This window comes from Mirounga angustirostris, unplaced genomic scaffold (genome assembly GCF_029215605.1).
Source record: "Mirounga angustirostris isolate CCGP_5_RB_7025 unplaced genomic scaffold, mMirAng1.0.hap1 SCAF_1, whole genome shotgun sequence".
NCBI classification, from domain to species: Eukaryota; Metazoa; Chordata; class Mammalia; order Carnivora; family Phocidae; genus Mirounga; species Mirounga angustirostris.
In genome coordinates, this window is record NW_026991709.1 from 96,060,617 (window position 1) to 96,084,030 (window position 23,414).

General features: G+C 36.4%; 1 protein-coding gene across 1 annotated transcript in view; it reads left to right on the forward strand.

The window, feature by feature from the left end:
- The window catches only part of WDR49 (WD repeat domain 49), a 141,620-nt gene that overhangs the window by 12,982 nt on the left and 105,224 nt on the right, over window positions 1–23,414 (forward strand). Inside the window, 3 exon segments of the mRNA XM_064585743.1 lie at window positions 9,584–10,024; window positions 15,059–15,235; window positions 16,182–16,356. Of these exon segments, the coding sequence (XP_064441813.1) occupies window positions 9,584–10,024; window positions 15,059–15,235; window positions 16,182–16,356 (793 nt within the window).

Consider the following 23,414-nt stretch of genomic DNA (forward strand, 5'->3'; position numbering starts at 1 on the left):
AGGGTATGCCAATAAGTGAACTCGCAGTTACTCTGTTAACTGCCCCGTGCCCTGAGGAAAAGAACAGTATTGGGAGAACACATTGCTTGCATTGGGGAGGGGCCTCCTGGAAGGCTTCCTGGACGAAGTAACATCCAAGCTGCCATCTGAGGGAAGGGCATTCCTCTGGCAGGTAAATGTGGGTGGAGAGATAGTTTTCTTTTCTTTCTTTTTTTTTTTTTTTTTAAGATTTTATTTATTTATTTGAGAGAGGGTGAGGGAGAAAGAGAGAATGAGCAGGGGGAGGGGCAAAGGGAGAGGGAGCCTGACATGGGGCTCCATCTGAGGACCCTGGGATCATGACCTGAGCTAAAGGTAGATGCTCAACCACCTGAGCCACCCAAGTGCCCCAAGGGAGATTAGTTTTCTAGAAAGAGGATATGAAGAGCAAAGTTTGGTTGGGCAGTGTGTCTTTGTTAGTCATGGAATTTTAACTCTGTTCAGACTGGTGAGCTCTTGAATCGTTGCTATTATACTGTAAATGAAATTAATACTGACTAAAATTCATTGAAGCAAGAAAAAAAAAGGCTATATGAACCCTGGCTGGCAGACTAGTGTCTCCTGTTCTGTTGTTCAGTCTCTCATGAAAGTTTACTGGTAGGTGAACATTGCAGGGGATGATTTAAACTGATGCATCTGTTTTAAAATAACATATCTAATCTTCTGCTCCATAAGATGTTCACAGGGTTTGACAGCAAATGCTAATACATATTCATAACCAATAGGCTTCAGAACCAAGGGAAATTGAGGCAAGTGTAACAGAACGAAGCATGAGAAAGCAGCATGTTAATTTTAAATTTAATTATAGAGATAGGGGGAAAGGATGCATTTTGACAGTGTATACTCATTCAGCTGTCATGGAACATTACCCAAAAATCATGCCAAATATTTGACAGAAGAAATATTATTTTGGGTGAAATGCTTGATAAAACTAGCAGATCCTGAGGAAAACAAGATTCTGAAACTCTATTAGAAACTATTTTTCATGTAGAGAAAAAAAAAAAAGCATCGCAGAATTCTAATGATATGAAAGAAAAAAATAAAAAGCTTTCAAACTAAGGAAAGCTTTCTGGTCCAAGAAAGATTTCTGTTTATGGAATGGTTTTGACATGGGTATATTCTAAATTCAGTTTGAAATTAGGGAAGAGAATAATTAGTGTGATTCTTGTGTTCCTATTACTTTTGGTAACCTGAAACCATGTGTCATTCACTGTGACCAGCACACCGAGGCTTTCTCCTGAAGTGTATTTGAAGAGCACAGACCTTGATGCTGAGTGCTTAAAATAGTGTTCAGCATGGAGCTGTCACTTAATAAATATTTGTTGAGTGAATGAATAAATAAACCTACCCCTTTCTACCCTGTGTGGTGTATAAGCTCAATATATACTTATTAATGAATAGATCAGTGGAAGGATGGATGAATGGATCCATGGATGGGTGAAAGTATCCCTCCGAGTGGCTTACATCTCACAATTTGTCACTAATTTTCAGGATCTGGAAGCACATCCTCACCAGTGAATGAGGGCAGTGAACTCTGGGTCAGTCACATGTTAACCCACTGCTTGCTTTGGTATGGAAGAAAATCCCTAGATTTCTGAGTATATTGGATTGTTGTCTCTCCATAGTTTTTAACTGGGACTTGTAGTCTTATCTTCGGCGAGCCCTTATTTACAGAGTAGGGAAAAAAAGGAGAAAAACTTTCTTTCCTCATTTCATTAATTTTAGGAAAAAATTAAGGAAAAAACAAACATAAACAGCATTCCTAAAAGATAGCAGAATTAAAAAAAATTAAGTGTCCACTTTGAGAATGTATTGCTTTGTTTTGCCAGCAAGTATGTAAATGTTTAGGCTTACTAGAACTATTTTTTAGCAAGCAATTGGTGAGTCTTAAGAGGAGTGAGCTCAGTGAGGATTTTGGGTATAGGTAATCTCAGACTTTGCTGATGGAAATGTAAATTTGTTCAACCTTTTGGAGGAAGTTGGTAAGATATATCAAAAATTTTAAGAATGGTTAAATTCTGACTCAGCAATTCTGTTTCTAGGGAATTTCCCTCAGGAAATAATTGGACAAGGGAGCAAAGATGTATGTATTGGGATGTTTGTTGTAGGCAGGGGTGTTTATATAAAACAGCAAAGCATTGGGAACAATTGAAATTTTCAATAATGGGGGCCATAAATTATATGTCTTCTCCACAGAATATTTTACAGCCATTAAAAATGATGGTAAAGACCAGTATATACTATACAAGGCACACCTTCACAGTTTGATGTAAAGTGGAAAATGCAGCATACAAAGATATGTATATCATGACACCATTTGAAAAATAATACACAAGTATTTCTCTTTCTGCCCAGAAAAAAAAAAAATCTGACATGCTGATGGCATTATGGAGGATTTTAAATTTTGGCTTATTTATATTTTGTATTTTCTATAATAAATTTCTATGAATTATTCTGTGCAAAAAACTAAATAATTTTAAAAATGTGTGGGCACACTTAACACATTGCTAATTGAAAGTACATGATCTCAATTTTAAAAAAGGCTGTCAACTTTCTTACAAAGGGTATATTTTTGGAGGTTTAGTGCTTAGTTTTCACAGAAGGTACAGTGAAATCCAAATCTTACAAATCTCAAAGGCTGAAGGGAGTTGTACAGAGTCCATGCTTTAAAAAAAAAAAAAAAAAAAAAAAAAAGCTCATGAGAACTGACTATATCTGCAGAAAATGCTTTCTAGGCAAAAGGAAAGGATTTTTAGAATATTCTTTGAAAGTCTTTCAGGAAGACAGGAAGATTTTCTAAATGTCTAAAGTTACGACCACTGAGATAATCAACCAGACTTGCCGAGTGTATTAGCTTTTTTGTAGGAACACTTGGAAGCAATACTGGGTTATTTGTATTGCTCAATAGTTAAATAGATATAGCAAAATAAATGTAGAAACATTATCTTAGAAGGGCTGAATGAGAATATGTTTTCTATTAGATAAAGCACTGTTCACTTTTATCATAAGGGAAATTCTAAGAGATGCTGGGGTACAAATTTTTACCTCCAAAATACCAGAGAATCTTGACTAATAGAAGTGAAGGGTATACTTTCAAACACTGTTAGGAGTTTTTGTTTGGAAAGTCTACATTCAAATTGGAACAAATTGTCTATGGGAAGAAGGTTATATTGAAGCCATACTTCTTATTAAAGTCAAATTAAGTTTTCAGTTGAAGGGACTGAGAATTAATTATTTTATGCTTATGTTTTATAATGAAATCAAATTTCCTAAATTCTTAATATTTCCCTAGCTATACTAAATATATGCTTGTGAATCTAGCTTGCTGTGGATGTGACTTCAACAATAATAAAGTTGGAATAAAATTATTTAATGTAAAGATGGCCTTATATGCAGATTTGGACCCTAATATAAACCCTGAGAATTGTTATGACTGACTTAGGATCACACAAATATTATGTAGTGAAGTCAGGCATAATACCCAGATGTTAACTAAATTGGTATTAATTTAGATATATATGTATACTTATATATATATATATATATGTATTTTTTTTCCAAAGATGGCTCAAAAATGAGTTATTTTGCCACTCAGTGCTGAATCTAATACAGATTGAGAGTTTATCTCAACTAAATCATGGTATATGCAAGCTCATTTTTAGATTGAGGGACTGTTTTATCTTTCTTCCTGTGGAATTACCCTCTGCCAAGAAGTCCAGGCTAGAAACCTCTGGCTCACCTAAAATTCATAAAGTAGCAGAAGTGGCTCACAATGACAAAATGTTGGTCTCATCTGTATGAAAGGGTCTTGGTCTCTGGAAACACGTAGGTAAACTTTACTTTTGCTGAGCTCACTTAGAACCATTTTATATCTGAGGAAGAGCCGCTGAAACCGTGCGTACAGTTGCTAGTGCATCTGAAGCTCAAAACCAGCATCTGCTGCCATGAAGACAGTGGTCAGAGAAACCGAGAGCTTCAGGTAATCCTGTCAGTAGGGTCTCCTTCACATATTCTTTGGACCCACTGAGAAGTCTCTTATAAGCGTCTAGTTAGCAACTAGCCACCCCTGATAGATAGGATCAAGTTACTAAAATTAGTAATTATGTACACTTCCAAATCCTTACACACACACACACTCATATCAACAAATGAATTTAGCTAAATCCTTAGAGAAGAGTCATTGCTAACATGATGACATTGTATAGAGAGTCCTTCTATTCTTTAAACTAGTTAGCAGGGAATTAACATTTATTGTGTATAAATGTGTTATACTCACCTTAAATTATCCCATGTGGTTCACATAAATTATCAGCTAATCCTGATAACAGCCCTAACGGGTAGTTATCATTATCCCTATTTAGAGGCATAATAACTAAGGCTGAGGCTTAGAGCTCCAAGTGCACAACCACACGATCCTCCTGCCACAGTGTATGATGTGTATAATATAATGGGATGACTGAATTAATTCTTGTCTCAGAACATAACTGGGAGCCACTGATAAAATGAGCATTAACTGTGTGGTAAAAGTTAATGCATTTGTGCTTTTAAGTTTGTGTAAAAGATCACAGGCTTTCATTGTACATTGAACTAATTTATTAAAGCTGGCATATAATAGAATTAATAAACACAAAACACATACTGATCAAGGCATAATGATTCTTGAACCACGTTAGAAATTTTTAGTAATAGCAAATTCCTAAATTTTAACCAAAGGAATGGCAAAAATTGGTTTTATTTTCAAACTTAAATCAGTGAACAATCAATAATAGGACTGTCTGGTATATTATATAGTTGCTCTTTTCTGTCAAACTTCATTAATTGGGAGTATTCCTCAAATCTTCTCCCGGTGCATATTGGCATTATCAATACGCAGAAAATTATAAAGTTGATTGTGTATATTACTTTAGAGAAGAAAGTTTGTTGTCTTTGTTTATGGTCCATTTGCAATTCCATATTCTAGGATATAAAAAAGACTTATTTTGGTATTTATCAGACAAAATGGTTTCCTCTCCTTAGAAAAAAAATCACTAACTCATAAGAAAATACTCTGAGATTCAGCTTGAAAATGTTTTAAACATAGTATAAGATAATAACATAAATATAAGAGGCTGGTTGATGTCATTATGTAACAGTTTTAAAATAAAAGATCAACATTGACATAGCGTTCAGAAACAGTTTGCAGTTTGGCTCAAATGGAGTGTTTTTAGGATCAGGTTTCTTTCTCCACACTTAAAATCTGGGTCACTGAAAAATTTCCATCTCTCTAAACGTTTTGGACTAAAAATAATGTAACAAAGGAAAGAATGATGGACTTCTGAGTAGTTCAAAGGGCTGGATACTAATTATTTATCAGAAAGTTAATTAATCAAAAGCCTAGACCAAATTCTATTAAATGCTTGATTACTTAGTTTTTGCACACATAATACCTCAGCTCATCTTTTTTTTTTTTCAATTAAGACTTTATATTTTTAGAGTAGTTTTAGACTCACAACAGAATTAAGGGGAAGATAACAGAGATTACCTGTATTTCCCCTACCCTGAAACATGCACAGCCTCCCCCTTTATCCACATCCTCCACCGGAGGGGTACGTTTGTTACTGCTGTTGAACCTACATCGACACATCATAATCACCCAAAGGCCACACTTTACATTAGGACTCACTCTTAGTCCTCTTCATTCTGTGGGGTTTGGACAAATGCATAATGACATATATCCACCACTGTGGTATCATACAGAATAGTTTCACTGCCCTGAAAATCCTGTATGCTCTGCCTATTCATCCTTCCTCACTCTAACCCCTGGCAACCACTGAACCTTTTACTGTCTCTATGGTTTTGCTTTTTGTAGAATTTCATGTAGTTGGAATCATACCATGCAACCTTTTCAGATCCGCTTTTTTCACTTAGTAGTATGCATTTAAGGCTCCTCCAGGTCTTTTCATTGCTTGATAGCTCATTTCTTTTTGGCACTGAATAATATTCTATTCTCTGGATATACCACAGTTTATTTATCCATCACTCATTGGAGGACATCAACTTGGGTGCTTCCAAGTATTGGCAATTACAAATAAAGCTGCTCTAAACATCCGTGTGCAGGTTTTTGTGTGAAAATCCGAGTCTTCAGTTCATTTGGGTTAATCCGAAGGAGCATGATTGCTGGATCATATAATAAGAATATGTTGTTTTCTAAGAAGCCACCAAAACTGTCTTCCAAAGAGGCTGTATGATGTTACATTCCCATCAGCAGTGCCTGAGAGTTCCTGTTCTGGATCCTTGTCAGCATTTGGTTTTGTCAGCATTCCAGATTTCTGGCCATTCTAATAGGGTGTGTAAAGACACCTGTCATTTCGCTGGTGGCATATGATGTGGAACTTCTTTCCATACGCTTTTTGCGTATCTGTATATCTTTTGTGAGATATGAATTAAGGCCGTTGGCCCATTTTTAAATTGGATTGTTTGTTTTCTTATTGTTAAATTTTAAGAATTTTAAAAATATGTTCTGGATGAGTTCTTTATCAGCTATATCTTTTGAAAATATTTTCTCCCAGTCTATGGTTTTTCTTCTCATTCTTTTGACATTATATTTCATAGAGCAGGAGTTTTTAATTTTAGTGAAGTCCAGATTATGAATTCTTTCTCTCAAGGATTGTGCCTTTGGTGTTGCATCTAAAGAGTCATCACCAAACTGAAGGTCATCTAGGTTTGCCTCTATGTAATCTTCTAGGAGTTTTATAGTTTTATAAGTTTTATAGTTTTAAGGCTGCGATCTATTTTGAGTTAATTTTTGTGACAGGTATAAGGTTTGTGTCTAGATTCATATTTTATGATGTGGATGTCCAGGTATTCCAGCACCACTTGTTGAAAATATTATTTTTTCTCTATTGTATTGCCTTGGACCTTTGTCAAAGATCTAGTGACTAGATTTATGTGGGTCTGTTTCTGGGATCTCTGTTCCATTGATCTCTTTGTCTATTTTTATGACAATCCCACACCGTTGTGGTACTTACTGTAGTTTTATAGTATGTCTGGAAGTCATGTAGAGTTAGTTCTCCAGCTTTGTTCTTGTCCTTCAATATTGTGTTAGTTCCCAATATCTTGGGAAGAACTGAGATCTTGACAGTATTGAGTCTTCCTATCTATAAGCATGAGATATGTTTTCATTTATTTAGTTCTTTTGATTTCATTGATTGGAGTTTTGTAGTTTACCTCATATAGATCTTTTACGTATTTCTTAGATTTATATGCATTTCATTTTTCTGGATACTGAAATAAATGATACTGTGATTTTAATTTCAAATTCTACTTATTGTTTGCTGGTATATAGCAGAGCAATTGACCTTTGTATATTAACCTTGTATCCTGCAGTCTTAATAGTTCCAGGAGTTTATTTGTTGATTCTTTCAGGTTTTCTACATAGATGATCATGCCACCTGTAACAAAGACAGTTTTATTTCTTCTTTTCCAATATTTGTATCTTTTACTTCCTTATCTTGTTGCATTAGCTAGAACTTTCATTATGATGTTAAAAAGCAACTATGAGGGGAGTATCCTTGCCTTGTACCAGATCTTAGTAGGAAAGCCTCCAGTTTCTCACCATTGAATATGATGTTAGATGTGCATTTTTGGGGTAGATATTCTTTATCAAGTTGAGGAAGTTCTCCTCTATTCTTAGTTTACTGAGAGTTTCAAAATTCATGAATGGCATTGAATTTTGTGAAATGCTTTTTCTACATCTATTGATATATCAGTTAATTTTAAAAGCAATTTTCTTGTGGCTGATATTGCTATATCCACTTTACAGATGGAGAAATTAAGGCTCAGCAGTGAAGTAACTTGCCAATAGGTCTCACAATTACTGGTGGAATTAAGTTTAAACCTACAATTATGACTTGCTCTACAATATGCTTTCTCCCAGTGCTTACTATCAATCCTGACTCATTGGCTCCAAGGTAGTAGGAAAAGTAGGTTCTCTCATCATGAATATCACCAAACTAGACAGCCTATTAAGTAGTAAAATATAAACTTATTTTAAATATTATTTCAAATAATAATTAAAAAAATTTTTAAAGATTTTATTTATTTACAGAGAAAGAGAGAGAGAGCACACACAAGCAAGGGGAGCGGCAGGCAGAGGGAGAAGCAGACTCCCTGCTGAGCAAGGAGCCCGATGCGGGGCTTGATCCCAGGACCCTGGGATCATGACCTGAGCCGAAGGTAGACACTTAACTGAGCTACCCAGGCATCCCTGAAATAATAATAATATTAACAGTATTCTCATGCACAGATTTTGTATTTGTGAGTTTGCCTACTTGCTAAAATTTATTTGTAACCCCAAAATTAATACTGGAGACTCTTTCATGGTCATTTGCAGACATGTACGGAGTGGCAAAAGATTTCAGCCTCCAATGTACATATTCCAGGCTGAGGGCAGACAACGTGACACTCTGCCTTTTTATTCTAGCTCTCATACTGCAAACAAATATCCTATTTGTGGTCTACTTAGTGCCAAGTTCTTTTTGCATTTTGTGTTTTTGTTGGTGATTTCGCTGTTTAAAAATGGCCCCCAAGTGTGGTGGTAAAGTTCTGTTTAGTGTTCCTAAGTGCAAGAAGGCTATGATGTGCCTTATGGAGAAAATACATGATACATGTGTTAGATAAGCTTTATTCAGTTGGTCATGAATTCAATATTAGTAAATTAACTATATATATTAAATTAAGTGTCTTTCAATGGAAACATACCAACAAATTATGAATTGATCAAATGATGAAAATATTGTGACCAGGGGCTCATAGAAACATAACTCTGTATTTCCTCTCAGAACTATGGTTCAGTATCTGCTAATTTAGTATTTGCAAACACTTTATAGAGCATAAGTACCATTAATAACAAAATCAACCATTTATGATTTCACTGTCATGGTGTATTTGTAATGATGTGTTTACGGAAGTGAACTTCTTGCTTTTGGATTAAAGTTTCAGTGTGGTATAATTTTATTGGCTGTGCTCAACTCTGTTTATCCATCTTCTGTAAACCACTATGCTAGTTTCCTACTGATGCTATAACAAATTATCACAAGCTTAGTAGCTTCAAACACACAGATTTATTATCTTAATTTGGAGGTCACAAGTCCAAAATGGGTTTTACAGGGCTAAATCAGGGTGTTGTCAGGATTGCCTTCCATCTGGAGGCTCTAGCAGAGACTCTGTTTCCTTGCCTTTTCCTGCTTCCGGAGGTGCTTGCATTCCTTGGAATATAGCCCCACATTACTCTGACTGCTGCTTCCATCTCATATCAAATCTCTGACTCTCCTGCTTCCCTTTTCCAGTTATAAGGATATTTGTTATCGAAAATGTCAGCTTGTAGCCCTGTCAATTCTGTGCTTCCCGGTCCCAATTAACTTAAATATAGTCTTGTTACAGAGTAAAAGACATTTGTCTTTGCATCTTGGAAGATTTGCTGATTAGGTCCACATCTGGGGATAGGGCAATGCTCTAGTACTTATGGATGCCTTCACTGTTGTCTTGTTTTTATTCCTGTTTCTAGCCCTCAGAGCCATGTCAAACCATTTGCATGTCCAGAGAAGAGTTTATGCAAAGGATGACAGAGATTGTTGGTTGGGGCACAAAGGAAGAATATGGGGAGCTCTTTGACAAAGTGGATGTAGCCCAAGATGGCTTCATTAACTGGGACAAGCTGACTTCATTTATGCTGTTAGCACTTTATGAGAAAGACGAACGAGCAAAGGCAACTGTGGTTCCCCAGTGGAAAGACCTTGAATTCCTCCCAGTGAAGCACAAGGACACCATTCAAAAAGTAATATTCTTAAAAAGTTCAAGTCGTTATCTGACCATCAGTAAGGAAGGCCTATTAGGAATCTGGGGAGAGAATTTAAAGCTGCAAGAAACACTTCCCATCACTTCAGATACCACCAAGCTTAAACACCTGTGGGTGACAAGTCTGGTTTCTCTGGAAAATGTAAACAAGGTACCAAATCTTAATAAATAAATTTACTACTTTATTTCTTTAAAGATTTTTTTATTTGTTTATTTGAGAGAGAGAGACAGAGAGAGAGAGAGAGAGATCATGAGTGGGGGTGAGGAAGTAGAGGGAGAAGCAGCAGGGAGCCCAATATGGGACTCAATCCCAGGACCCTGGGATCATGATCTGAGCCGAAGGCAGACGCTTAACTGACTGAGCCACCAGGCGCCTTAAATTTACTGCTTAAAAAGGGGAAAAAAATGATGAGACAGGGCTCCTGACCAATATCAAGTATAACACTGGCAGTGACAAAGAGCTGTAGTACCTTTCTGTGCCTCTCCTCTCACCTGGAGGGAATGCAAATAGAGCCAAGTGGGCTACTCGATTTCCCAAACTGGTTTCTTGGGCACCTTTAAAGGACACAGCTGATAGTGACTCAGATTCTTGGCTCTGTCCCAAACGTGGCCATGCTGCATTGCTGGCTCATAAGACGTTTCTGGACTCCATAGTTTGTAGTAGAATCATGGGTCTATATGTAGAGCTGAGAGGCTGTAACAGTGCGTGGCACAACTCAATGCAATTACAGGGAATTGCTTATCTGATTTTAACCACTGTCCTAGTCAGTTTCTTAATTGTGATCGGGAGGGCCCACTAAGTACAAATATCCTTATATGACTCTACCTATAAGTAAGATAGCATGTTGAAAGGAAAATCAGTTTGTGAGGGAAGGATGAAGCTTAAAGAATCCATGTTCTTAGTATTTTATATTAAGCACATGGCAAACTTTCTATGAAAATTTTTAAATATACACATAAGCAGAGATAATAGTATTAAGAACCAATATTTACCCTTAACCATTTCCAATTCCAGCCAATCTAGTTTCATCTATATCTCCCTACTTTTGAAACCCAAGACATGCAATTATTTAGTCTGTAAATGTTCCATTTTTCTAAAAAAAAAGTCTCCCTTTTTAGCATAATTATAGTACTGCTATCACATTTAAAATCAATTAAAGTAATTCCTTGCTATCATCAAATATTCAGTCATGTGCATATTTTCTTGTCTGATAATTTTTAATAGTCTGTGAATTCCTTGTTTGATAGTTTGTTTGAATTCAAATCTGAATAAGGTCCAAATCGTTGTGAATTGTTGATGGGTCTATTTTGATCTACATGTTTTTCTTCACCTCTTCTTTATTGTTGCATTGTTTTGTTCTTGCTGTTGCTATTTTTGTTAAAGAAACGAGGTGTTTGTCCTTTAGAGTTTCCCACAGTCTGGATTTTGTGGACTGTATTTAGATAGGGTTGTTGAACATGTCTACTTGTTCCCCATATTTCTGGTATATTGGTAGTCGAATCTAAAGACTTGATCAGTTTTAGAATGGTCTGTTCTGGAATAGGGGTTCCTCAGTCGGGAAGCACAAAATGCCTGTTCTCTCTTTTCTTGGGACATTATCAGTTATCACAATTATTCCTTGATCTATCAATTTGTTTAGGGGTTGCAAGATGATGACATTCTAGTTTCATCATTTCCTCTTTATAAGCTGAAATGCCTCTATAAAAAGAAATTCCCCTTGTCAATTATTCAGCTATAATGTACAAATCATAGACCAAAGGCAGGATAAATGAGTAATTCTTTATTTTATTTACCAGCATTCAAAATCCTCTAAAGATGAAAAATGAGTACTATCATTATTATTATCAGTATCATTATAAACTCATGAATTTAACCAGTTTGATTTGTTTCAGTCCACTGAGTTATTAACCCATCCTTAAAATTGTATCATCTTTGGACACTGGGATGAATACAAGTCAGCTTCTGAGTTTTTTCTGATATAAGCATATTAGTCTTTGAAAGCTTCTTTACTCTCCGGTATGACAAAATGTTCCAGGATCATCTTCCATATTTATTATGCCAGACCCAGAATTGGCCATTTCTCCAAAGACCCGGGTTCTTTTTACTGGGAAATGGTATGCTCTAATGCCTTGAACATCATCATCGTCATCATCATTTGCTTCCTATGTGACATGCCCTGCTCTATTAATCTTCTCAAGATCATCATAAGGTAGATATTATTCCCATTTTAAAAATGAGAGACTATGCAAGGGGAGGTTATGGAATTTGCCCCAGGTCATGCAGGATGTAATCAGTGTTGCAAGACTTGTAAACAGAGGCAGCTTGATTTCAGAACCTGTTTCAGAGTCTTTGCTGCCTCTAGAGTGGTCCAGTTCGTTCTTGCTAAGGATCGGGTGTTAATGTTAACTGTATGTATCACAACATAGTTCAAGCCCAGATTTTCTTTTGTATCTGTGTGTAGCATTCTATTATTATAATGTAATATTTGTGTTGTTATATTGTATAATGATTATGTTGCATTGTGTCTTCTTTCCAGGACTGATGACTAACTCTTAGCCTTTCCTTTACACTTAGTCAACATGGAACTTTAAAGAATGTTGCTTTTTTCTTCTTTTCTCAAACAGCTTTATTGAAGTATAATTACACAAAATGTACTGCACATATTAATACCCAAGTGGATAGATTTTAATGCATTTAGATACTGTGAAAAATCAACAGTACAATGAAGATAATGAACATATCCATCCTCAAAAGTTTCCTCGTGCCCTTTTGTAATCCCCTGTCCAATCCCTCCCATCTCTCCTTGTCAGGTAGTGACTGATATGCTCTCTGTCACCATACGATAGTTAGCATTTTCTAGAGTTTTATATAATTGACATCATACAGTGTGTATGTACTCTGTTTGGTCTCACTTCTTTAACTTGGCTTGGTTATTTTGAGATACATCAGTAGTTTATCTTTTTATTGTGTAATATTTCATCATGTGGATATAGCACATCCTTACCAACATTTGGTATAATCAGGGTATTTTTTTCCCCTCTTAATTTTAGCCATTTTAATAGGTTTTTTTTTTTTTTTTTTAAATCTTATTGTGGTTTGAATTCACATTTTCCTAATGACTAATAATATTGAGCATATTTTCATATACCGATTTGCTACCTATATATCCTCTTTGGTGAAGTATCTGTTAAAATCTTTTGCCTATTTTATTGTTGGGTTTATTTTGTTGAGTTTTGAGAGTTCTTTTTTTTTAAAGATTTTATTTATTTATTTGACAGAGAGACAGCTAGAGAGGGAACACAAGCAGGGGGAGTGGGAGAGGGAGAAGCAGGCCCCCCCCTGAGCAAGGAGCCCGATGTGGGGCTCGATCCCAGGACCCTGGGATCATGACCTGAGCCAAAGGCAGACACTCAACGACTGAGCCACCCAGGTGCCCCTTGAGAGTTCTTTATATATTCTGGATATATACATTTATCAGATGGATAATTTACGAATACTGTATCATAGCATGTGTTTTGTCTTTGTATTTTCCTAAGACTGCTTTTGGTGATATCATTTTCAGATTGTTCATTACTAATGTATAGAAATACAATAGATTTTTTAAAAAATGATCTTATATCCTGCAACTTCACTGAACTCATTTATTGGTTCTGATCATTTTTTGTTGTTATTATTATTTAGGATTTTCTATGTTTAAGATCGTGTCATCTACTAATAAAGATAGTCTAACTTCTTCCTTTCCAATCTGGTTGCTTTTATTCTTTTTCTTGCCTAATTTCCCTTCCTGGAAATTCCAGTGTGGTTGTTGAATAGTAATGGTGTGAGTGAACATCGTCATCACGTTCCTGATCTTAGGGAGAATACATTCAGTTTTCCACCATTAAGTATGATAGCCACTGTGGGTTTTTTGTATATATCAAGTTGAAGACGTTTCCTTCTGTTACTGGTTTATTGAGCTTTTTTTTTTTTTTTCCATGAAAATATGTTGGATTTTGTCTAATGCTTTTTTGGTGTCTATTGAGATAATCATACAGTTTTTGTCATTGATTTTATTAATGTAGAATATTACATTGATGATATTTGTATGTTAAAGTAGCCTTGCATTCTGGTATAAATATAACTTGGTCATGGTATGTAATTTTTTTACATGTTGGATTCTCTGCTAATGTTTAATTGAAGATTTTTATATGTGTATTCATTAGGGATATGGAGCTGCAGTTTTCTTACGATGTCCTTGTGTGGGTTTGGTCATAAGACAGTATTGGTTTCATGAAACGATTTGGAAAGTATCCCCTCTACTTTTTCTTTTTCTTTTTCTTTTCCTTGGAAGAGCTTGAGAAGCATTGGTATTAATTCTTCAAATGTTTGGTCACATTTATTAGTGAAACCATCTGGGCCTACGATTTTCTTTGTGAGAATTTTTTTTTAATTACAAATTCAATTATTTTACTTATTATATGTCTGCTGAGATTTTCTATTTGGTTTTGAGTTAGTTTAGGTAATATCTTTGTCTCAGGAATTTGTCTAGGAATCTCATCTAGGTTATCTACTTTGTTGGCCTTCCACTGTTTATGATATTCTCTTATAATCCTCTCTTTTTTCTATCAGGTCATTAGTAGCGTACTCTTCTATGGCTTATTTTAGTGGTATATATTTTCATTCTTTTTTTTTTTTTAATCTTGGGTTGGTTCAGCTGAAGTTTTGTCAATTTTATCACCAAAGTTATTTACCCTTTTAAAAAGGGTTTTGGGATTTTATCTGACTTGTGAACGCTACTTACAGAACTTTTATGAAGTGCTTTTTATGAAAACCTCTGCTTGCTTCGTAAAGCATGGTTTGTAAAGCTTCTGGTATGACTGTGTGATGCTGTCGCCCTCTGTCTTTGTTTCTTCTATGGGATTAATCATCTCAGCTCCCATGGATGGAAGAAGTTGGCAGGTGTGTGAAGCGGGGGTACGGAAGAAAGTATGTTCAAATGCCTTTAATGGGAAGAATTTTTTTCTTGGCTAGCACCCAAAGTTAGAATAAAGTTTACTTGTGTCACCATGCTATGTTTCTGTAATACTGTCAGTGACCCTTAGGGAACAGTGTCTGCTTTGGTGCTGAGATTTGCATATTTCCTTTGTATACCCATTTCATTAAATTCATCAGAAATACTTTTTGATTTTCTATTTACTACTCTAGATAGCAGTGGCTTTTACGAGTAAAGAGATTTGTTTCTATGATCTGCTGTCCAAAGGAGAATTTCCTTGTCAATATAAACTCCAAGGCCTGAAAGGAACTCCAATTTGTATGGAATATTGGTATGACCCCCTTGATGCCAACGAATCAATTCTTTCTTTTGGGGACATAACTGGAAAGGTAAGTGAGGGAAGGGAAGATTGAACTATGGATTTAAATATCAAACTGTAGCCCAGTATAGAAATAGAATACAAAGGGGGTGACCTCTGAATTTACAGATTATAAGCCCACACACGCTGGGCATGGAAAAGATGGATTAGGTCACAGTTCCTTTTCTTGCTTACAAGGACAATCTTCGTGTGGTTTTCTTGCCAATTATTAGAAGTTATCTCTTATAACTCTTTCAAGTTAATTATTCTGATTTTCATTCACAAGGCTTCTTTCTGCCAGCCTCCTGGGCAGTGCTTATTTACCGTATCATGTAACATCAGGATAGATGCATTGGAGAGGGCAACAAAGAAACTCAGACATTAGGACACCTGGGTGGCTCAGTCGTGAAGCGTCTGCCTTTGACTCAGGTCATGATCCCAGGGTCCTGGGATGGAGCCCCATGTTGGGCTCCCTGCTGGGTGGGAGGCCTGCTTCTCCCTCTCCCACTCCCCCTGCTTGTGTTCCCTCTCTTGCTGTGTCTCTCTCTCTGTCAAATAAATAAAATCTTTAAAAAAAGAAAAAAGAAACCCAGACATTGGATATGATGATTCGGCTTCCTATCACATCCCACCCAACCGCTACAAGATTATTACTTGCTGAATGACACGAGAATATGCCCTTGAGCTCTGAAGTAGTCTAATTTGGACAATTTCCTTTCCTAATTGTGAAAGCTTTGCATTCTTTGTGTGTTTAATAACAAGTGTATCATAAAGGCAAATAATGAACTGCCCTTGGTAATTGCTTTACCAACATGGTCGTTGTTCTGTCTTTTACTGTAACTGCCTGCATCCTTTAAATAATATTGAGGAAATTCCCATTAATTCAGTATCTGTTCCTTATTAGTCTTAGGGAACATCGAATGTTTTGCAACAATGACACTGTCCATGTTTGTTTTCCTTTCAACATCCCTGTTAAGGTTCAAGCAATTGCTTTCACGGTGGCCTTGATTTCCCTGTTTGAGTGTCCTGCTAATGCACATGAAGATGGAGAAGCCACAGTGACCATCAGCTGGGCAGAACTGCTCTCTGGATATCACAAATGTTGCTACACATTAGAGCATAATCTTCATCATGGAGACTGGGTCAGGCAAGGTACTGAATTTGAACAGTAATGAAAGAAATGGTCACCTTCAACTTGAACATTTATATTCTTTGATGAAAATGTTTCCCACAAAATGTTAGTCTCAAAACCAGTAATTGGTTCTCGGGAGGTTTTGGCCTGGACTGTCTGTAGCTCCTGTACGCTAGCAGGAATTTCTTTCTCTCTTTTCTTTCCTTCTAAAATGTAATGCAATTAATTCAGGGGAACTGTGCACTCAAGACATCTCAAGAGAGGAGAGAAAATGATCACAGAATCCATTTAACTTCAACCCAACTCTGATCCTAAAAATCTCCTCTAGTCCTATCTGGGGCTGCTCAGTGAGAGAACGTAACAAGTTCCCTCAAAACCACTCCTTTGTTTTCCTCATGTTTTCATGAAAGTATGTTAGTTTGATTGTCTTCAAAATGGATCGTCTTAATTTTCTTTTTTTTCTCTTTGCTGATATAATGACTGAGTTCCCATGATCTATAAGTACTTGAGCAGTAGCTCTCTGTGTGATAGGATTACGTTGTAAAACAGCATCTATGGAAAGCCAGAACTTTCTTAAAACCTTGTCACCAGTGAGTTTGCTAGTTTCACAATATATCTAATTTTTTTACAAAATTTGCATGTGATGGTTCAAGATCCACATGTGCAATATCTCTTCTAATATCTCTTTTGGTCCAGATGCTAAAGACTATGGTCATTTTTTCACTTCTGAATTGCTGCATTAAATTATGCCCACTGAAAGGAATGGAAACTAACAATCTCTTTGTTATGTCGTAGTTCGATTCCTAATATACTTTGAAGGGGAGACAGTCAAATGGACCCAGCTGTTGGCCATTATAGTGGTTTTGCCCTCTTTGGGGTCTAGGAGGTTGCAACTAATTCTTTAATTCATGACCCACATAGTAATATCCCACATGATGAACTATAGTTTCTGTATTTTTTTTCTTCAATATACATTATATCATGTCTTTGGTACCTTCTGCGTATCCTTTAATTCTGGCATGACATCGAATGTGGGAAAAACAAAAGATGATATTTTTTGGTTATCTACTATGTGTCACAGGCACAAAATTATGTGTTATGTTTGCATAACATGGAAACAAGAATCACAGTGTGAGAAACTGTACAGAGCTATTGTAGCTGCTTCCAAATGAGCATGGCAATTGGAGTATAGTTGGCAACAGTGTTGCATCAGTTTCAGGTGTACAACACAGCAGTTCCACAAGGCTGTATGTTGTTACGCTGTGTTCACCACAAGTGTAGCTACCATCTGCTACCCTACAGCGCTATGACAGTATCTTTGACTTTATTGCCTAAGCTCTACCTTTCATTCCCATGATTTATTCATTCCGTAAGTGGAAGTCTGTATTTCCCACTCTCTTTCACCCATTTTGCCCATCCCCCACCCCCAGCATCTCTCCTTATGGGTCTGCTTTTGCTTTTTGTTTGTTTGTTTATTCATTTGTTTTGGTTTTTTTAGATTCCACATATAAGTGAAATCATATGGTATATTTCTTTCCCTGTCTGATTTATTTCACTTAGCATGATATCCTCTAGGTCTATCCATGTTGTTACAAATTGGAAGCTCTCGTTCTTTTTTATGGCTGAGTAGGTGTGTGTGTGTGTGTGTGTGTGTGTGTGTGTACCAAATCTTTTTTTTAAATTTATTTTTGTATTATGTTAATCACCATACATTACATCATTAGTTTTTGATGTACTGTTCCAAATCTTCTTTTTATTGCAAGGAATGCAAGAAACATAGAAGTGCATATATCTTTTTGCATGAGTGTTTTGGGGGTTTTTTTGGGGTAAATACTTAGTAGTAGAATTACTGGATCATGGTGTTTCTATTTTAACTTTTTGAGGAACATCCATACTGTTTTCCACAGTGGCTGCACCAGTTTATATTCCCACTAACAGTGCACTAGGGTTCCTTTCTCTCCACATCCTCACCAACACTTGTTATTTCTTCTCTTTTTGATTCTAGCCATTCTGACAGTATGAGGTGATATCTCATTGTGGTTTTAATTTGCATTTCCCTGATGATTAGTGATGTTGAGCATCTTTCCATGTGTCTGCTGGCCATCTGTGTGTCTGCTTTGGAAAAAAAACTATTCATGTCCTCTGCCCATTTTTAATTTTTATTTATTTATTTATTTATTTTTTAAGATTTTATTTGACAGAGAGAGACATAGCGAGAGAGGGAACACAAACAGGGGGACTGGTAGAGGGAGAAGCAGGCTTCCTACGGAGCAGGGAGCCCAATGTGGGGCTTGATCCCAGGACTCCGGGATCATGACCTGAGCCGAAGGCAGACGCTCAATGACTGAGCCACCCAGGCATCCCTCTGCCCATTTTTAAATTGGATTATTATTATTTTTTGTATTGAGTTATATAAGTTCTTTATATATTTTAGATACTAATTCCTTATTGGATATATCATTTGCAAATATCTTCTTCCATTCAGTAGGTTGCCTTTTGATTTGTTGATGGTTTCCTTTGCTGTGAAAAATCTTTTTATTTTGGCACAGGTCCATTAGTTTATTTTTGCAAGCATGATATTTTAATATATAAAACAAAGACTAGATTCACTATAGTAATAAGGTAATAGTTCCTAAAATCTACTTATAATAGGCTTCCTGAAGTTTGGAGTATCATTTGAGTTCCATGACCTTAAATGAATACGGATACATAGAAGTAGCTAACAAAATTCTGTTATTGAAAAGGTTGGGCATATAACCAAGTACAGTTTAAATTGATTATTTTCTCTGAGTATGAAATACGAAATACTCTCTCAGAGAGAGAATGAAACGTTCCACTCTAGACCTTGTCATAGTTTCATTTAAACCTCTCCAAAACTGACTCTGCTGTAAAGTAACCACTTATAAGTCTGTTAAGTCTGTAAAGTTGCAGGACAAGGATTTTTCTATAGGTCCATGTGAAGTCATTGCTTATCATGTTTCCAAAATATAATTCTGATCTTTTGTTCCCTCATCTACTGACTAAAGAACATGGGGAACTTAGTTTAGTATCAGCACTATAACTCATGTTTATGACCAAAGAAATCCAACTTTGGAGTCTGGCTTCTTAAATCACTGCAATTAGGAATTGGCTATAAAAAAGTTTTACATGTAAAAGAAATATCAGGGATCTTTGCTATCTAATTTGGATTACACATTTCTTAGCTCTGTGAATCAAAACTCATTGTAATTAAGTGAATGATTTTTGGAAAAATAGGTGAAAAATATATTTACTTTAGTCAGTTTATTTGAATTGTGGACTCAATGTGTCAATCAATCAACAATTATTTATCTTTTATGTGATTTAAAACTGTCTTAGGCATTGGAGACTGTAGAAGAAAGATTAATTATAACCTCAAGAAACAGTATATGAACAAGAATTAAAGACTAATATAAAATAATTTATTAGAACATTGTACATGTGTCTGTTAGCCATTTGTATGTCTTCTTCAGAGAAGTGTTTTTCATGTCTTCTGCCCACTTTTTGACTTGATTAGTTGTTTTTTGGATGTTGAGTTTGAGAAGTTCTTTATAGATTTTGGATATCAGCCCTTTATATGTAGTGTCATTTACAAATATCTTCTCCCATTCTGTGGGTTGCCTCTTTGTTTTGTTGACTGTTTCCTTTGCTGTGCAGAAGCTTTTTATCTTGATGAAGTCCCGAAAGTTCATTTTTGCTTTTGTTTCACTAGCTTTTGGAGATGTATCTTGAAAGAAGTTGCTGTGGCCAATGTCAAAGAGGTTACTGCCTATGTTCTGTTCTAGGATTTGGATGGATTCCTGTCTCACATTGAGGTCTTTCATCCACTTTGAGTTTATCTTTGTGAATGGTGTTAGAGAATGGTCGAGTTTCATTCTTCTGCATGTGGCTGTCCAATTTTCCCAGCACCATTTATTGAAGAGACTGTCTTTTTTCCATTGTGTATTTGTTCCTGCTTTGTCGAAGATTATTTGACCATAGAGTTGAGGGTCCATATCTGGGCTCTCTATTCTGTTCCATTGGTCTAGATGTCTGTTTTTGTGCCAGTACCATGCTGTCTTGGTGATCACAGCTTTGTAATATAGCTTGAAATCGGGCAACGTGATGCCCCCAGCTTTGTTTTTCTTTTTCAACATTTCCTTGGCGATTCGGGGTCTTTTCTGATTCCATACACATTTTAGGATTGTTTGTTCCAGCACTTTGAAAAATGTCATTGGAATTTTGATCGGGATGGCATTGAAGATATAGATTGCTCTGGGTAGCATAGACATTTTAACAATGTTTATTCTTCCGATCCATGAGCATGGAATGTTTTTCCATTTTTTGTGTCTTCTTCAATTTCTTTCATGAGTGTTCTGTAGTTCCTAGAGTATAGATCCTTTACCTCTTTGGTTAGGTTTATTCCGAGGTATCTTATGGTTTTTGGTGCTATTGTAAATGGAATAGTTTCTCTAATTTCTCTTTCTACAGTTGCGTTGTTAGTGTATAAGAAAGCAACTGATATATCTGTGCATTGATTTTGTATCCTGCCACATTACTGAATTGCTGTATGAGTTCTAGTAATTTAGGGGTGGAGTCTTTTGGGTTTTCCACATAAAGTATTATGTCATCTGCGAAAAGAGAGAGTTTGACTTCTTCTTTGCCAATTTGAATACTTTTCTTTCTTTCTGTTGTTTGATTGCTGTTGCTAGGACTTCTAGTACTATGTTGAACAACAGTGGTGAGAGTGGGCATCCTTGACGTGTTCCTGATCTTAAGGGAAAGGCTCTCAGCTTTTCCCCATTGAGGATGATATTTGCTGTGGGTTTTTCATAGATGGATTTTATGACCTTGAGGAATATTCCCTCTATCCCTATACTCTGAAGAGTTTTAATCAGGAAAGGATGCTGTATTTTGTCAAATGCTTTTTCTGCATCAATTGAGAGGACCATATAGTTCTTCTCCCTCCTCTTATTAATGTGTTCTATCACATTGATTGATTTGCCAATGTTGAACCACCCTTGCATGCCAGGGATAAATCCCACTTGGTCGTGGTGGATGATCCTTTTAATGTATTGTTGGATCCTATTAGCTAGGATTTTGTTGAGGATTTTGGAATCCATATTCATCAGGGATATCGGTCTGAAAGTCTCCTTTTTGATGGGGACTTTGCCTGGTTTGGGGATTAAGGTAATGCTGGCCTCATAGAATGAGTTTGGAAGTTTTCCTTCTGTTTCTATTTTTTGAAACAGCTTCAGGAGAAAAGGTATTATTTCTTCTTTGAATGTTTGGTAGTATTCCCCAGGGCATCCATCAGGCCGTGGACTCTTGTTTTTTGGGAGGTTTCTGATCACTGCTTCAGTCTCGTTACTTGTTATTGGCCTATTCAGGTTGTCAATTTCTTCCTGTTTCAGTGTTGGGAGTTTATAGGCTTCCAGGAAGGCATCTGTTTCATCCAGATTTCTCAGTTTATTGACATATAGTTGTTGATAATACTTTCTAGTAATTGTTTCTATTTCCTTGTTGTTAGTCGTGATCTCTCCCCTTTCATTCATAATTTATTAATTTGGGTCCTTCCTCTTTTCTTTTGGATAAGTCTGGCCAGTGGTTTATTGATCTTATTAATTCTTTCATAGAACGAGCTTCTAGTTTCGTTGATCTGATCTACTGTGTTTCTGGTTTCTAATTCATTGATCTCTGCTCTAATCTTAATTATTTCTCTTCTAATGTGTGGCTTAGGCATCGTTTGTTGCTTTAGCCATCAGGGAAGTTCAAATCAAAACCACATTGAGATACCACCTTACACCAGTTAGAATGGCAAAAATCGACAGGGGAAGAAACATAAAATGTTGGAGAGGTTGTGGAGAAAGGGGAACCCTCTTACACTGTTGGTGGAAATGCAAGTTGGTACAGCCACTTTGGAAAACAGTGTGGAGGTTCCTCAAAAAAGTTAAAAATAGAGCTACCCTATGACCCAGCAATTACACTCCTGGGTATTTACCACAAAGACACAGATGTAGTGAAAAGAAGGGCCATATGCACCCCAATGTTCATAGCAGCAATGTCTGCAATAACCAAACCGTGGAAAGAGCTGAGATGCCCTTCAACAGATGAATGGATAGAGAAGATGTGGTCCATATATGTGGAATATTACTCAGCCATCAGAAAGGATGAATACCCAACCTTTACATCAACATGGATGGGACCCTAGGAGATTATGCTTAGTGAAATAAGTCAAGCAGAGAAAGTCAATTATTACATGGTTTCACTTATTTGTGGAATGTAAGGAATAGCATGGAGGATATTAGGAGAAGGAGAGGAAAAGTGAAGGGGGGGAGTCGGAGGGAGAGATGGACCATGAGAGACTATGGACTCTGAGAAACAAACTGAGGGTTTTAAAGGGGAGGGGGGTGGGGGGATTGGTTAGCCCAGTGATGGGTATTAAGGAGGGCACGTACTGCATGGAGCACTGGGTGTTATACGAAAACAATGGATCATGGATCACCACATCAAAAACTAATGATGTACTGTATGGTGACTAAATAACATAATAAAATAAAATAAAATAAAATAAAATAAAATAAAATAAATAAATAGTATGTTGGTTTTAAAAAAAGAACATTGTACAGTGGTATTGAAAATTAACTACTAAACCATATAAACAAGATATTAACTCCCATCGTAATGCTTAAGCAGCAAATTTATGAGGAAAAGCTTCAAGGGTGAGTGGTGCTACTTGAAGGATGGGTAGATGGAAAAAGGGAGGGCATGGTGAACATGAGTAAAGGGAGACAAGCAGACCTAATGATGGACATGAATAGATCAGAGAGATGGACATGAATAGATCAGAGGCTGAGTATTGAGGAAATAAATGTGAATAGGTCTAATAGGGACATATGTTGGAAATCTTGGCAGCTTGCCCAGTTTACACTTGCTGGAAAGTGAAACAGTGCAGTACTGAAGGTTTTTGAGGACACTTGGAAAGCCCTGATGCACACAGCATTTAGGAAAGATTTGTTTGGTAGTTCTGTCTGGCGTAGGTTGGAGGACAAAGAATGAAACTGCAATCAGACTGGTTAGT